General features: G+C 42.6%; 1 protein-coding gene across 2 annotated transcripts; it reads left to right on the top strand.

Moving 5' to 3' along the window:
- Positions 1 to 490: 490 nt before the first annotated feature.
- prpf8 (pre-mRNA processing factor 8) lies at positions 491 to 16,938 on the top strand. Of its 2 annotated transcripts, none has more exons than XM_035153649.2 (43): positions 491 to 683; positions 1,319 to 1,439; positions 1,548 to 1,716; positions 1,927 to 2,091; positions 2,209 to 2,427; positions 2,513 to 2,725; positions 2,966 to 3,091; positions 3,226 to 3,331; positions 3,604 to 3,794; positions 3,891 to 4,010; positions 4,098 to 4,287; positions 4,550 to 4,669; positions 4,876 to 5,010; positions 5,164 to 5,293; positions 5,414 to 5,610; positions 5,823 to 6,029; positions 6,510 to 6,673; positions 6,788 to 6,914; positions 7,109 to 7,301; positions 7,505 to 7,692; positions 7,854 to 8,092; positions 8,185 to 8,331; positions 8,474 to 8,684; positions 8,800 to 8,916; positions 9,015 to 9,262; positions 9,374 to 9,553; positions 9,693 to 9,828; positions 10,705 to 10,874; positions 11,061 to 11,190; positions 11,294 to 11,440; positions 11,574 to 11,734; positions 11,899 to 12,090; positions 12,629 to 12,866; positions 12,980 to 13,108; positions 13,365 to 13,478; positions 13,594 to 13,767; positions 14,066 to 14,259; positions 14,398 to 14,637; positions 14,760 to 14,901; positions 15,000 to 15,140; positions 15,233 to 15,372; positions 15,707 to 15,909; positions 16,299 to 16,938. In XM_035153649.2, exons 2-43 carry the CDS (start codon positions 1,331 to 1,333, stop codon positions 16,451 to 16,453), a joined length of 7,017 nt encoding a protein of 2,338 aa, XP_035009540.1. In that variant the 5' UTR covers positions 491 to 683; positions 1,319 to 1,330; the 3' UTR covers positions 16,454 to 16,938. The 2 variants fall into 2 exon arrangements, with proteins under 2 accessions (XP_035009540.1, XP_035009539.1); XM_035153648.2 differs by having other exon boundaries at positions 491 to 691.
- Positions 16,939 to 17,070: the final 132 nt, after the last annotated feature.

Here is a 17,070-nt window from a genome sequence, read left to right as displayed (position 1 = left end):
ACTGAAGGAAAGTATTGAAAATTGTAATGATTTTTTCTTGCAATATTATGAAAAAAAATTGCACCTTGAGCTTCTTTTCCCTTAATATTAAATAACATTAAAAAACAAGTTTCAATGGTCACAAAGCAACAATAGTATTGATGATGGTGGTGGTTCACATGTATAAATAGGGTATTATGAAGTATAATTAAACCCAGACATTATTTTTGAAGGAAATTATTGAAAATTGTATTCAATTTTAATTGTCAAAACACTACTTTATTCATGTAATATTACCACATCATTGTTCAACCATGGAGAATTGAACCTGCAATGTATTGTAAAACAGTAAGATCACCCCAACACTGCAGGCGGCAGTAGTGCACCGGAAACTCGATCATCCGGGCATTTGCCAAACTACGCTCGCCTTACGCTTGCGTACTTTCCCACGTAAACCCACTAGGGTATGGTTGTTATCGGTAACAAATACGTGCATCTGGCGTAACCGTCGTTTGTGAATTCCGCTAAAGTGCGACCATCGTGTGGCCGCCGTTTTTCGTCGCGCCTCCGCAAGAAGACAAGTCAACACAACGGTGGATCGCAGAAAGACCGCACAGCCCTGAAGGAAAGAGAAATGTGGTGGTAGCCGATCGTGTGTCGAATAAGATCGTCGTCAACTTCAGGAAATTACTGCTAGAGTGAAGGTAGCGAGGTGTGTGACCTTTTCTTTGTTTCCCCCCTAACATGCAGTTGTTAGCCGCTGTGCTAATCTTAGCAGTTAGCTAGCTTACCGCTTCCTCCACGCTGGGCCATCTCAACATTCAGACTGTAAACGTCGCTTACTATTCACTAAAACTCCGATGTGACTCGCTGAAACTCATCCATTTGTGATAGTTTTCACTTTTATATTCATTCAATGATAGATAAATGAACTGGTGATACAGAATTGTTTCACGCTTCTGTATCCGCTGTTCGCGTAGCCATATTTTAAACCAGTTGACTAAGAGTTTACTTGGCCTGGTTGATGTTTTCCATGGTGCCAGTAGACGAGTACCAGTGTCTGTCGAATCATCAAATTGGATTTATTACAACCTTTTCACTCACTTCGCTGAGTTTGTATATTATGTGTTAGTATGAAAAAACGAGTATTAGGTAATGGAGCCGGACGGAGGATTCATTGTGCCAATGTTTTACACAGTGTTTGACCTATTTGTTTAAAAAAACACACATTTGTATTTTATTATCCTCTCCTTAGTTTGACGATTACACACAGACACTTAACTAATATCGTAAAACTGGTTAGTTTTTAACGTTATTTCGTGCGTGTTTTTGTTCTCAGTGTTGAGGCACCATGGCGGCTACCTTCCCCTACAGAGGGGTCCCTCCAGCGATGCCACCAGGCGTACCCCCTCCTGTGCCAGTGCCAGACTACATGTCTGAGGAGAAACTACAAGAGAAAGGTATGTCTTTTTCCTCTAAATACAGCACATTTATGGTTGTATGCTCAATTGTATTAGCATGCATTGATGTGTGTGATGTTGTTATAATGTGTTAAATGTCCTCCGCAGCAAGAAAATGGCAGCAGTTGCAGGCAAAGCGCTACTCAGAAAAGAGAAAGTTTGGATTTGTGGATGCTCAGAAGGAAGACATGCCACCTGAGCATGTCCGCAAGATCATCAGGGACCATGGAGACATGACCAATAGAAAGTTTCGCCATGACAAGAGGGTCTACCTTGGGTAAAAATGAATAATAAAACCAAAAATAAGTCTAGTTTAAAGTCACTGAATTTTTTCTTTGCAGAGTAACCTCTCTAGATGTCCAAGTACAAAATTAAGTGTATATGTCGCCTTAATTCACAGAATTTTGGTTTATGTTGGCTCATTGGTAGATGGAATCCACCACTCCTCCCATAGCTCATCCTGTATCTTTTTCTTTTTGTTGAACAGTGCCCTCAAGTACATGCCCCACGCAGTTCTGAAACTGCTTGAAAACATGCCCATGCCTTGGGAACAGATCAGAGATGTGCCTGTTCTCTACCACATCACTGGAGCTATTTCCTTTGTGAATGAAATACCCTGGGTCATAGAGCCGGTTTTCATTGCCCAGTGGGGGTAAGTGATAGTGTGTTGTGGAATGATCCTAAGAACTCAATGTTCCATAGCACATCAGCGAAATACATACGTGTGTATTTTTTTGTATTTTGAAGTCATTGCTTATCCTCCTCGTAGCACCATGTGGATCATGATGCGTCGTGAGAAGCGTGATCGTCGGCACTTCAAGCGGATGCGTTTCCCTCCATTTGATGATGAGGAGCCGCCGCTGGACTACGCTGACAACATCCTTGATGTGGAGCCACTGGAGGCCATCCAGATGGAGCTGGATAATGAGGAGGACGGTCCAGTTGCTGAGTGGTTCTATGAGCACCAGCCCCTCAAAGACACTGCCAAGTAAGCTCACCACGTCAGACATGTTAAGTTTTACAAACTGATGTGTTGCTGGTAGAATGAAAAAATAATACATTTGTGCCCTCAGGTTTGTGAATGGCACCACCTACCGTCGCTGGCAGTTCACACTGCCCATGATGTCCACGTTGTACCGTCTGGCTAATCAGCTGCTGACAGATCTGGTGGATTTCAACTACTTTTATCTCTTTGACCTCAAGGCCTTTTTCACTTCTAAGGCCTTAAATATGGCCATCCCTGGGGGACCAAAGTTTGAGCCACTGGTGCGGGACATCAACCTCCAGTAAGCACACCCTGCTTTCAATAAATGACAGAGCTATACACTTTATGCTGTTCATTGTTATGAATGTTGGAGGCCACTTTTATCCTCATGGATGTCAACACAAAATTGTTAAACTTTGTCTTCAATTTTCATGGAATCTTTCATCTATTTAAATACCTATGTTGCTTTATCTCAAATGTAAGGTAAGAACAGATGCTAAATGATTTTTGCCATAGCTGATCCCCCTTGTTTCTCCCACAGAGACGAAGACTGGAATGAGTTCAATGATATCAACAAAATCATCATCCGACAGCCCATCAGGACAGAGTACAAAATCGCTTTTCCCTACTTGTACAACAACTTGCCACACCATGTCCACCTTACCTGGTAAGAAATTGCTTAAATTGTGAACTGAAATAGAAAAGTAATTAAAATACATTACAGCAAAATAGTTTGGATATAATGTATTTGGAACTCCCCTGAACTTGCTTATCCTGATACTTGTGACCTTACCTCTGAAGGTATCACACACCAAATGTGGTGTTTATCAAGACAGAGGACCCAGATCTGCCAGCGTTCTACTTTGACCCGCTGATCAACCCCATTTCACACAGACATTCTGTCAAGGTAAGTGTGACTGATAATCCACTTATTGGCAGCTGGGAAAAGTTTAATATAATTAAAATAAAAAACACAAGCAAAGTTTGATAGACATCCTCTTACAAAGGCGCACTTACATTGGTATGCTTGTCTGTGCGTAAGAACTAGAGGAATATTAAAATGAATGGTGACTTTTATTTCTGGCTGCAGATGCAGCTGGCCTTTCACCACTCAGATATTGCTTTTATTTTGGTTAATTTGAGATACTCAAAATTGTCTTTCTTGTGTTACCCACTCAGAGCCAGGAGCCTCTGCCTGATGATGATGAGGAATTTGAGCTTCCTGAATATGCGGAGCCCTTCCTCAAAGAGACCCCACTCTATACAGACAACACAGCTAATGGCATTGCTCTGCTGTGGGCGCCAAGACCCTTCAACCTCCGATCTGGCCGCACAAGACGTGCCATTGACATCCCCCTGATCAAGAACTGGTGAGATATTGATAAACATGTTGGATCAAGATCGTGTCTTATCGAGTTGTTAAATGGTGATTTACTAAAAGTGCTTTATCGTGGGTGTTTTTACAGGTACCGTGAGCACTGTCCTGCAGGACAGCCAGTGAAAGTACGTGTATCATACCAGAAACTGCTCAAGTACTATGTGCTCAATGCTCTGAAGCACAGACCACCCAAGGCCCAGAAGAAGAGGTGAACATCATTAGCCACTTTTTTTTTTTTTAACTCAAATCCTTTTTTTGGTATTACCTGTTAACATTTTCCCTCCATTGTCTTCAGGTATCTGTTCCGCTCCTTCAAGGCCACCAAGTTCTTTCAGTCCACCAAGTTGGACTGGGTGGAGGTGGGCCTGCAGGTTTGCAGACAGGGTTACAACATGCTCAATCTGCTTATCCACCGCAAGAACCTCAACTACCTGCATCTCGACTACAACTTCAACCTGAAGCCTGTCAAGACACTCACAACAAAGGTACAAGTACATCCATCTCTTGGTCCCAGTATGAAGTGATTTCATGTTAAGCTGAAAGAGTTTAGCAGAATCCATTATTTTTCCCATTGTGGGAGGTATTATGTATAAAAAGATGTTTCTGTTTTGTCATTCCATCCTTTCTGCAAAGCTACAATTTTTATTTGCTTTAGTGTCACATTTTTGTTTTAACAATGTCAAACAAGAAACAACCAACAGTTGCAGTATTAACTGACCAATTTGTTCTTATTTTTGTGTCCCACAGGAACGTAAGAAGTCCAGATTCGGCAATGCCTTCCATCTGTGCAGAGAGGTGCTGCGTCTCAGCAAGCTGGTGGTGGACAGCCACGTGCAGTACAGACTGGGAAACGTTGATGCTTTCCAGGTTGGTTCTGGCTATGGTGTTTACACGGCACATACCATCTAATTTAAAGGCTAACTACACTGGCCTACTATATTTGCTTTTTCTTCTGGAAGCAACCTCACTGACAGGTCAAGTGGTGCCATTTTAATGTTATTTGGACATGGTTTTGGTTATTTTACAGTCAGTTCACACTTGGTCAATCTAACACACTTCTCTCTATATTGTAGTTGTCTGATGGAATTCAGTACATCTTCGCTCACGTTGGTCAGCTGACAGGCATGTACCGCTACAAGTACAAGTTGATGAGACAGATTCGGATGTGCAAAGACCTGAAGCATCTCATCTACTATCGGTTCAACACTGTAAGTACACTTACTATGATGTTGATCTTCCCACTGTCTAAGGATTAAAGATCATACATTCAGCACCTCTAGAAAAGATGCAGAATCACACACTTCATAAACCTAAAGTCTGAATTCAAGTTTGGGTTCCTCTGTGTGTGTTTCTTTGATCAGGGTCCTGTGGGCAAGGGTCCAGGTTGTGGCTTCTGGGCTCCCGGCTGGAGAGTGTGGCTGTTCTTTATGAGGGGCATCACTCCACTGTTGGAGAGGTGGCTGGGGAATCTGCTTGCCAGGCAGTTTGAAGGTACATATACATATTTCCTTTTATTTATTTGAGCAACAAGTGGTGTGATGCACACACTCGGAGGTATTGGTTGGAAGAAACTGTACCAGTTTAAACAGCAGCTTTTTTTAATTATCCCAGGACGTCACTCAAAGGGTGTGGCCAAGACAGTGACCAAACAGCGTGTGGAGTCTCACTTTGACCTCGAGCTACGCGCTGCAGTGATGCATGACATCCTGGACATGATGCCTGAGGGTATCAAACAGAACAAAGCCAGGACCATCCTTCAGCACCTTAGTGAGTCCTGGAGGTGCTGGAAGGCCAACATCCCTTGGAAGGTCAGTGCATCACAGAGATGACCTCACTGTACTGTATGTCAAAGGGGACATTTGATCATAGGATTTGTGTTACTCTGCAGTTTCTCAAGCACCTGAAGCGTTTCAGTCAAGTGCTTCAAGTGAAATGTCACCTAAAGCTTTCAGCACTTTATTTTGATCTGTTGAGTAAGAATGAAACACTGAATATTCATTCTTTCTTCCCATCATTTCAGGTGCCAGGCCTCCCCACTCCAATTGAGAACATGATCCTGCGCTATGTGAAGGCCAAAGCTGATTGGTGGACCAACACGGCCCACTACAACCGTGAGCGAATCCGTCGCGGAGCCACTGTGGACAAGACCGTGTGTAAGAAGAACCTGGGAAGACTGACTCGTCTGTACCTGAAAGCTGAGCAGGAGAGACAGCACAACTACCTGAAGGTCAGACAGAATCTTTCATTCACGTGTACATGTACAAATATATGAATCCATTCATTGTATTTCTTTTGCTTTTTCTGAACCTTAAAGAAATTTCCCATGCCTACATTTGCTAGTACAGTAAATATATTTAGTTCATATCAAATTCCCAGTCCAAGTTTTGAATGAATCCTCTTACAAAGGCGCACTTGCATTGGTCTGCTTGCCTGTGCGTAAGAACTAGAGGAATATTAAAATGAATGGTGGCTATTTTATTTCTCTTTGGCTGCAGCTGCAGTTTTTTTCTTCACCATTCAGATATTGGCTCTGTAAATGTATACCCTGATTCTAATGTTTGAACGTTTACATTTTGTCATCAGTAACCTGTTCTCATCTATATTTTCTACTAACTTGATACACAAATACTGTTATACTATCTAAGCTACCTTGTTTTTTTCACATTTTGCCATATTTTTAATTGACGTTTACATGTTCTACTTACAGGATGGTCCCTACATCACAGCTGAAGAGGCAGTGGCCATTTACACCACCACCGTTCACTGGCTGGAGAGTCGGCGGTTCTCACCCATCCCCTTCCCTCCTCTGTCCTACAAACATGACACCAAGCTGCTCATCCTGGCATTGGAGAGGCTCAAAGAAGCATACAGGTAAACATGCTTCGCAACATGACCAACTTTATCAGCAAAATTTCAGCCAAACCAGGCCACATACCTGTGTCAGAATATATATTCTATATTATTCATTTTATCTCTGTCTCCTAGTGTGAAGTCTCGTCTGAACCAGAGTCAGAGGGAGGAGCTGGGGTTGATAGAACAGGCCTACGATAATCCCCACGAGGCTTTGTCCAGGATCAAACGTCACCTGCTCACACAGAGAGCCTTCAAAGAGGTCAGGACCAACACGAACAGATACTTTTATTTTTTTTATTTACACTCTCGGAATATAGAATGGTGAAGCTTCTGCTTTCAAACACTATATGGAATTGGAAATGTTTTGTTGCCTGGAGTTTCAGCTATTTCATCAGCATAGTTTGTTACCCATCATGCTTTTTTCCAGTGTCTGAATGTTTTTGTCTTTTTTAGGTGGGTATCGAGTTCATGGACTTATACAGCCACCTGGTGCCCGTGTACGATGTGGAGCCCCTGGAAAAGATCACAGATGCTTACTTGGACCAATACCTGTGGTATGAGGCTGATAAAAGACGCCTGTTTCCACCCTGGATCAAACCTGCTGACACCGAACCACCGCCACTGCTTGTCTACAAGTGGTGCCAAGGTCAGGCTTGTCATGTTAGAAAAGAACCAATAATAGAGGGTTATTGTATGATGTTTGATCATCTGATTGTGTAATATTTTCTTCTGGATTTAAGTGGCAGGGAACTGATTTGTTAATAACAGGGGCTCCAGGTTGGACAATCCCACTGTTAACATGAACGACTGTCAACCTTTGTCTAAGGGCTTTTTGTTTCTTGTCCTCAGGCATCAACAACTTACAGGATGTTTGGGAGACTGCTGAGGGAGAGTGCAACGTGATGCTGGAGTCTCGCTATGAGAAGATGTATGAGAAGATTGATCTGACATTGCTCAACAGGCTGCTGCGTCTTATTGTCGACCACAACATCGCTGATTACATGACAGCCAAGAACAACGTGGTCATCAACTACAAGGTAAAATAGGTCATGTATAGCTCATTATCTAGACTTAATAGAATTTATACATAGTTGAATAACCTTTATATTTCCCATTTTGATGCATTTAAGATGTTCTTTTATGGCTGTTTGATAAGGAATATTTTTTGCACATTGTCTCCTGTCTTTTCTCTGTCTAGGACATGAACCACACCAACTCCTATGGCATCATCAGAGGGCTCCAGTTTGCCTCATTCATTGTACAGTACTATGGCTTGGTGATGGATCTGCTGGTGCTGGGCTTGCACCGTGCCAGTGAGATGGCCGGCCCACCTCAGATGCCAAACGACTTCCTCAGTTTCCAGGACACGGCTACAGAAAGTGCCCACCCAATAAGGCTTTACTGCCGCTATATTGACCGCATCCACATATTCTTCAGGTGGGATTGAATCACTAAAGACAGCCCTTTCTTACTGGTCTGGTTTTTTCTGCCAAAATGTTGAGAATAAGTTTTTAAAAAACCTCTTCCAGGTTCTCTGCTGACGAGGCCAGGGATCTGATTCAGAGGTATCTGACGGAGCATCCAGACCCCAACAATGAGAACATCGTTGGTTACAACAACAAGAAGTGCTGGCCCCGTGATGCTCGCATGAGACTGATGAAGCACGATGTCAACCTGTGAGTTACACCTCAAGACTGTGACTAATAAACGATTACTTTTATTGTAATGTTAAAGCTTAGTGTTGAACATTATGCACAACAGATTGCATTTAGAGTTTGAGACAAATGGCTGTAACCTTTCTTATCTTATTTTCCTCAGTGGACGTGCAGTGTTCTGGGACATCAAAAATCGTCTGCCCAGGTCTGTGACCACTATCCAATGGGAAAACAGCTTTGTGTCGGTCTACAGCAAAGACAACCCCAACTTGCTCTTCAACATGTGTGGTTTTGAGTGTCGCATTCTCCCCAAGTGCCGCACCAGCTACGAAGAGTTTACTCACAAGGATGGTGTGTGGAACCTGCAGAATGAGGTGAGGAAATAAAGCCCAAAATAAGAAATTGACACTGGCATCTCTAAAAAAAAACATTACTGCTTCATTTTTTCAAATGGTGACAACCACATTCTCTCTGTTTGTTCATGTGTAGGTAACTAAAGAGAGGACTGCACAATGTTTCCTGCGTGTGGATGATGAATCAATGCAGCGCTTCCACAACAGAGTGCGTCAGATCCTGATGGCCTCTGGATCCACCACATTCACAAAGGTCAGCAAACAACTTTATCCCCAAAAGCTCCAGTGGATAAATCAAAAAAAGCAATCGTAAGGAAAAAGACTATTTCAGCATGTCGTTTTTACCCTCAGATTGTGAACAAATGGAACACGGCTCTGATCGGCTTGATGACATACTTCCGTGAGGCTGTGGTCAACACCCAGGAGCTTCTAGACCTGCTGGTGAAGTGTGAGAACAAGATCCAGACACGTATCAAGATCGGTCTGAACTCCAAAATGCCTAGTCGCTTTCCCCCTGTAGTCTTCTACACTCCCAAAGAGCTGGGTGGCCTTGGCATGCTGTCCATGGGCCATGTGCTCATCCCACAGTCAGACCTACGGTAAGGCAGCATACTGATATATTTTTTTCCCTCGTAGGTAGATTTCTTGTGAATATATTAAGTCCTGGTGCCAAATCCAACTGGATCGTTGTTTTTATTTCTCTGCCCCAGGTGGTCCAAGCAGACAGATGTGGGCATCACTCACTTCCGGTCTGGAATGAGTCATGAAGAGGACCAGCTGATTCCTAACTTGTATCGTTACATTCAGCCATGGGAGAGTGAGTTCATCGACTCTCAGAGGGTCTGGGCTGAGTACGCACTCAAGAGACAGGAGGCCATCGCCCAGAACAGGTGAGGCTTTTAATTGTCAGCTTCTTAAAGTTGAATAGCGAGGATTGATTGATCCTCTGTTCTACACTGAGAAGTATTTGTGTATAAAAAAAGAGAGCTGAAACTAGATGAAATAAATGGCTGTGTTTTTGTATTTCAGGCGTCTGACCCTTGAGGATTTGGAGGACTCGTGGGACAGGGGAATCCCCCGTATCAACACCCTTTTCCAGAAGGACAGACACACACTGGCTTATGACAAAGGCTGGAGAGTCAGGACGGATTTCAAACAGTACCAGGTATGATGGAGACCCCCTGGTGTGTTGATGGGTACCACTTAACTGCGATAACTGAATTATTTAAAGATGCATTAATCCAAGAAAACTAAAACGATAAAGCCTCTCAAGTGACACTTGAGGACTTTACAGGACGAAACAATGTTAAGTTTTACCTGAATCTTAACATACAAGGCATCAGTTGTTTTGACTTCGATACAAACAATACCAGACCAAAATGATCACAGTTGTTAATGCTAAAATACAGAAATGTACTGTGTCAATATTGTTATGGGAGTTTTCTGCAATCTGGTGAAAGGAGAACTCGGGCATCAGCTGCTGTCTTATGCAGAAGAGTTTAATGTAGACTTGATGCATCAAGGAGACCAGAAGGTGAAACAATATACAAACGCCAAAGAGTAACATGAGCAATTGTCACCTCCAAGTGAAGATGTTTCCCACAGCATCCCCATATATCTTCCTCTAATTGCGTCACCCATTCCAACAGCACATCCATGAATTGCTGTCACTCTGTTACATGTAGGTGTATGCATCCTATTGGATAGTTAAGTCTAAAGAAAGCGTTCCTAAATCACGTTGTGTCCTTACGTCTTGTCACTGGTGTAATATGCAAAAGAGTCGGAACCTCTCTGTCTGGGGCATCTGAATTATATGTGAAAGTCCACGAGCGTAGACACTACAATGTACTGCTAGTTGGCCCTTTATCTATAACCTGACCTTGGGTATTGCTGGGAAAGAAGGGAGGATGTTTTGAATTAGACATGCACTATTCTCCTAATGGTGTACGGATGTAATGTGTGAGGATGGTCAAAAAAATTATATTTAACATTTTGCTCTAAATGTGGATATTGATCTCTTTCCCGTCTTGTCTGAGTGCAGGTTCTGAAGCAGAATCCATTCTGGTGGACTCATCAGAGACACGATGGCAAACTGTGGAACCTGAACAACTACCGCACAGACATGATCCAGGCTCTGGGTGGTGTGGAGGGCATCCTGGAACACACGCTCTTCAAAGGCACTTACTTCCCCACATGGGAGGGTCTCTTCTGGTGAGTGCACTTAAACATTAAAAATGCTTTTAATGCATTTTAGGAAATGAGGACTGTTGCACTACACAACCATTGCATTACCTTGTTTTTCTATTCCCCTCTGATTGTGTACATGCAAAGGACCTGATTTCTTTCACATGAGATTACATTAATTAAAACAACTACAACTTTGTTTCTGGACTTTAGGGAGAAGGCCAGTGGCTTTGAGGAGTCTATGAAATGGAAGAAGCTGACCAATGCTCAGAGGTCTGGTCTCAATCAAATCCCCAACCGTCGATTCACACTGTGGTGGTCACCCACCATCAACCGAGCCAATGTTAGTACAAGTTAATGAATCTCTTACCAGGTCATGTAATTTAACTGTTGTGGTACACACTTCCTGCACTGGCTAACTGTTTTAACCCTCTTTTTGTTTCTAGGTGTACGTGGGTTTCCAGGTGCAACTTGACCTGACTGGAATCTTCATGCACGGAAAGATCCCCACACTGAAGATCTCCCTCATTCAGATCTTCAGGGCTCACTTGTGGCAAAAGATTCATGAGAGCGTTGTCATGGATCTTTGTCAGGTACGTTCTGTACTTTAAATCTGTTAATCAGAATTTTTTTCCTTCTGCATCCTGACAAACTCAGTCAATATGTTAAAATCATACTGCAAATCAAACTCAATGTGAGTAACTGCTATGAATTTTTGTTTTACAGGTGTTTGACCAGGAACTGGATGCTCTGGAGATTGAGACTGTACAGAAGGAGACCATTCACCCCAGGAAGTCGTACAAAATGAACTCGTCTTGTGCAGACATCCTCCTCTTTGCATCATACAAGTGGAATGTCTCTCGACCGTCTCTGCTCGCTGACTCCAAGTATGATTTCTGGAGCAATATTCACATTATGATACCGACAGAAAAAAAGTTTGAGAATTCTGAGAACTTTCCCCAGAACAAGGAAGACCTTTTACATGAGCTGTGCTCAGTTAAAGGCCATTATCTTTTTTTGTATGAATAAAATTGTTCATCTCCTTCTACAGAGACGTGATGGACAGCACCACCACGCAGAAGTACTGGATTGACATTCAGCTCCGCTGGGGTGACTACGACTCACATGACATCGAGCGCTACGCCAGGGCAAAGTTCCTGGACTACACCACTGACAACATGAGTATCTACCCCTCCCCCACTGGGGTGCTCATTGCTATCGACTTGGCCTACAACCTCCACAGGTAAGGATTGTTTAAAGCACAGCTATGTGACCAGTTATGATGGCAATATTAGATGAATAACATAATAATCAATGCTATTATTATAGATTAGCTTTTGCATGATTGTCCATTATTTTGTAGGTGCAAATATATGGAAAATATGTTACACAATCAACATAATCTGATTTGGGTCAGAGTGACATTTCGATCTCTATTTTCTTCTCCTTACATTCACATATTTTTTTATTTAAGTCACTAAACCTATTATATACTCCATAGTTGCATTATTATGTTTTTAAAAAGGCAACTCAGTCATTTTATTTAGTTATTAAAGTAAATCCTTGTGGATTTAAGGTGTCTAAAAATAACTAGAAAACTGACAGACAAATGCTTGGCACCATCTCCTAGATATTAGCATCCACTTCATGTTCACAAATGTTCTGCAGCTGCCTGTAAAGTTTTCACACTAACGTACTAAGTTGTTGTATATGAACAAAACTGTCAACGCACATGAGCTCAAACGGCATGGTTGGGTATTTAATTTGTTCTCCCTCTGTAGTGCCTATGGTAACTGGTTCCCGGGAAGCAAGCCTCTGATCCAGCAGGCCATGGCTAAGATCATGAAGGCCAACCCCGCCCTGTATGTGCTCAGGGAGCGCATCCGCAAAGGTTTGCAGCTGTACTCTTCAGAGCCCACTGAGCCTTACCTGTCCTCACAGAACTACGGTGAACTCTTCTCCAACCAGATCATCTGGTTTGTGGATGACACCAATGTCTACAGAGTCACCATCCACAAGGTGAGGGCTGACTCACTGAAACTTTTTTTATTATAATCAATTGAAAATAAATATATTGCTTTTGTGTAGGAATATAAAAATGACAAACATGTTTTCCTTGTGAATGACGACAGACATTTGAGGGTAACTTGACCACGAAGCCCATCAATGGAGCCATTTTCATCTTCAACCCCAGGACTGGTCAGCTCTTCCTCAAGATCATTCACACATCTGTGTGGGCTGGACAGAAACGTCTGGGACAGGTACAACTTTAGCACTACTAACTTGAACTTTTACGAACTCTTACTATGGTCAGTTTGGGTTTTGGTTTTTGTTTAGTCCTGTTCTTTGTTACAGTACATATACAGTACAATACATGTACTGGGATGAAGTAATGCTGAATTTTAAAATGTTCTTAACAAAATAGTCCTCAAATACATTACCCTTGCACTTTAACACCTTTTCTACCCTTTTGGGTATATGTCACATACACTAAAGTTGTCAATTCTTTCTCTGTAGTTGGCGAAATGGAAGACAGCTGAAGAAGTGGCTGCCCTGATTCGCTCCCTCCCTGTAGAAGAACAGCCAAAACAGATCATTGTCACCAGGAAGGGCATGTTGGACCCTCTGGAGGTGAGGTCGCGCTAAGAACTGTGAAAATCGTTTTGAAGCCTTGATGTATCATCTTTTTGTTTGATGGATACATACTGTGCCTTCCTGTCCTAATACCATTGTTTTCTCTGTGCAGGTCCACTTGCTTGATTTCCCCAACATTGTGATCAAGGGCTCTGAGTTGCAGCTGCCTTTCCAGGCCTGTCTGAAGGTGGAGAAGTTTGGAGACCTGATCCTGAAGGCTACAGAGCCTCAGATGGTGCTGTTCAACCTCTACGACGACTGGCTCAAGACCATCTCATCTTACACAGTGAGTTTCACTCCGCACAAGAGATTCACATCAGGATTTAATGGATTCTATCAAATTCATATAGATGTGTGCATCTGTATTGAAGTTCTTCTGTTGTATTTGATCCTACTGGGAAATTACAAATCAAGCTGTTAGAAAGAGTCTGTGCTTATTTATCAGCATAAATGATGGGTACTAACGAACCTGAGCTGATCTAAGGGGATTTACTAACACACCCATTTGGGTGCTTTTTCTTTGGTGACATCAACTAATTCTCTTGTGTAAACAGTTTGTGTTTGGTTGTCTGCTCCATCTCTAGGCCTTCTCTCGACTCATCCTGATTCTCAGAGCGCTCCACGTCAACAACGACAGAGCCAAGGTGATCCTCAAGCCTGACAAGACAACGATTACCGAGCCTCACCACATTTGGCCCACACTTACTGATGAGGAGTGGATCAAGGTAGAGGTGCAACTCAAGGACCTCATTCTGGCTGATTATGGCAAAAAGAACAAGTGAGTATTGTTTTGGATTGAAATTCTTGGGCTAAAATGAAGGCATAATGTAGCTCGAATAATGTAATTGTAATCTTTGATAGAACAGAATAAAACCAGACTTGCATTTAGTAGTTAATGCTTCCTTTCTCCCTCCAGTGTGAATGTGGCATCGCTGACGCAGTCTGAGATTCGTGACATCATCCTGGGTATGGAGATCTCTGCTCCATCACAGCAGCGCCAGCAAATTGCTGAAATCGAGAAACAGACCAAAGAGCAGTCGCAGCTCACCGCCACACAGACCCGCACTGTCAACAAGCATGGTGACGAGATCATCACCTCCACCACCTCGAACTACGAGACGCAGACCTTCTCGTCCAAGACTGAGTGGAGAGTGAGGTATGCAGGCAGTGTTTAAGTTTGTGTGTGCTGAATTAAACTGTTATTAAGGCAATCATAAGTTTAGCTCTCTTGGTTTCCATCTCATTCGGCTTTAATGATTCTTGTTTGTCACCTGTCAGGGCTATTTCTGCTGCTAACCTCCATCTCCGAACCAACCACATCTACGTGTCGTCTGATGACATCAAGGAGACGGGTTACACCTACATCCTGCCCAAGAATGTCCTCAAGAAGTTCATCTGTATCTCAGATCTACGAGCACAGGTATGAATGATGCTTCTGCGTCTCTCCACATGTGCGCGTGTGCAAACTAAAGAAACCCTTTCTGTCATTGTTCAACACGTTCTGAATCTGTGTTCCAGATTGCAGGTTACCTGTACGGCACCAGCCCACCAGACAACCCCCAGGTGAAGGAGATCCGTTGTATCGTCATGGTACCACAATGGGGGACGCACCAGACTGTCCACCTGCCCAACCAGCTGCCTGGCCATGAATACCTTAAAGTGAGACACCTGTAGTGTGAGAAATTGATGTTCAGTAGTTGTACCAACTCTTTTCCTTTCAAGTTTTTAACTTCGTTCCTTTACTTAAACAGGAAATGGAGCCCCTTGGCTGGATCCACACCCAGCCCAATGAGTCACCACAGCTGTCCCCGCAGGACGTCACCACCCACGCTAAGGTCATGGCTGACAACCCTTCATGGGATGGAGAAAAGACCATCATCATAACCTGCAGGTAGGTTTTAATACAAGATGCTGTCGGTCTATAAAAGCAGGATTTATGTGACTGGAATGAGTAAAATCCCAAAAACTTTCTGCATTTTATCAGTTATTGTACAGTATGACATAAAAGTCAAGCTTTTAGAAGTTTTTAGAAGTCTATTGTTAAAGAAAAATTCATCTTTTTGCAAGATTTCTTGATAAAAATGATTGTTTATTAACTGAGCTGCTTGATGTTTACGATGAATTAGACAAATAATGGCGTTTTTGGACTTAAGAACTATCACAATGTCACAAAGAAGCAGTATGTAGGAAATTAACTGGTAATTAAATGTACTTTTGGTTTTCAGCTTCACCCCCGGCTCGTGCACACTCACAGCCTACAAGCTAACACCCAGCGGCTACGAGTGGGGTCGTCAGAACACAGACAAGGGCAACAACCCTAAAGGTTACCTGCCCTCCCATTATGAGAGAGTGCAGATGCTGCTCTCTGATCGTTTCCTGGCCTTCTTCATGGTGCCTGGACAAGTCTCCTGGAACTACAACTTCATGGGTCAGTAGCCGTAGTTTTTATTTTTTTCAGATTAGCTTTTGTGTTCTATTTCATTTGGATGATTAATTTGCGTCAAACTGCCAGGTCATATGTGATATCCTCAGTGCTACATCTTGTGTTCATTTGTGACACAAATCGTTGGCATGCATTGATGTTTCCGCTGTGTCCCTGTTTCAGTTTGATTTGATTTTACTTTGCAACTGGTTCACAGCTGAAAATCTCTATCATGCTGAAATGCAAATAGTCTTTTCATTCCTCACATTAATATACATTATATTATTTAAATTAGATAACCATGACTTATTTAGGCTAGACTGGCATAATTGCGTCATGCAGTGCTCAAACCAGGATTAGCAGAATAGATCACTAAATATCCATTCTTTCAACAGGTGTGCGCCATGATCCCAACATGAAGTACGATCTCCAGCTGGCCAACCCCAAAGAGTTCTACCATGAAGTCCACCGGCCCTCGCACTTCCTCAACTTCGCCTCGCTGCAGGAGGGCGAGATCTACAACGCCGACCGAGAGGACATGTATGCTTGAGTCGACCCGTCGCTCTCGATACATTTTGTAGATAACTCTGCCAGCCTCATGTGGAGCCGGTCCAGAAGAGCCGCTGTAATATTTCTATCGAACATGTATAACTGTGATGGTTGGAATTTTTTTATGAAAAGGCTTCAGGAATTTTTAGGAACCTGTTGATCTTTTTGTTATTTTTTTTTCTACAAATGTTATTCTTTTTCTTGCTGCCCACTCTGTCCCCTTCCCTGTTTTGGTTAAGGCTTCTTTGAGTAAGTCTTTGATTCATGTGGCTCCTCCCTATGTGCATCTGTGTGTAGTTTTCAGCATACAATACTTTCAGTGTAATATTTGATAATGACATCATCTTTAAAGGGGGAGGACTTCTACTTCCCCTCAGCTCTTTTGAGAAATGAAAGCTGTATTTTCATTGCCAGTTACTATGTTGTACTGTACACCCTGTGACATTGTAGCTTGGGTTTAAATAAAAATCAAATTTTTTATAAACATTTGCTATGTTTTAATGTTATCTGTAATAAAGCTACTTTCAGACCCACACTGAACTCTGGATAATCTCCTGATATTTTCCAGACGGTCTATTTGTGAGAAAGCAAATGTCGGAGTCAGTTGCCCCGGACATT

This window comes from Hippoglossus stenolepis, chromosome 4 (genome assembly GCF_022539355.2).
Source record: "Hippoglossus stenolepis isolate QCI-W04-F060 chromosome 4, HSTE1.2, whole genome shotgun sequence".
NCBI classification, from domain to species: domain Eukaryota; kingdom Metazoa; phylum Chordata; class Actinopteri; order Pleuronectiformes; family Pleuronectidae; genus Hippoglossus; species Hippoglossus stenolepis.
The sequence above is the reverse complement of the archived record's forward strand: the minus strand, read 5'-3'. Positions and strand labels throughout refer to the sequence as shown.

Coding starts and splice junctions, on each gene's coding strand:
- prpf8 (XM_035153649.2), top strand. CDS start 1,331: ATGGCGGCTACCTTCCCCTACAGAGGGGTCCCTCCAGCGATGCCACCA. Junction 4,670..4,875: donor GAAACGTTGATGCTTTCCAG/GTTGGTTCTGGC, acceptor TCTATATTGTAG/TTGTCTGATGGAATTCAGTA. Junction 8,917..9,014: donor GATCCACCACATTCACAAAG/GTCAGCAAACAA, acceptor TTTTACCCTCAG/ATTGTGAACAAATGGAACAC.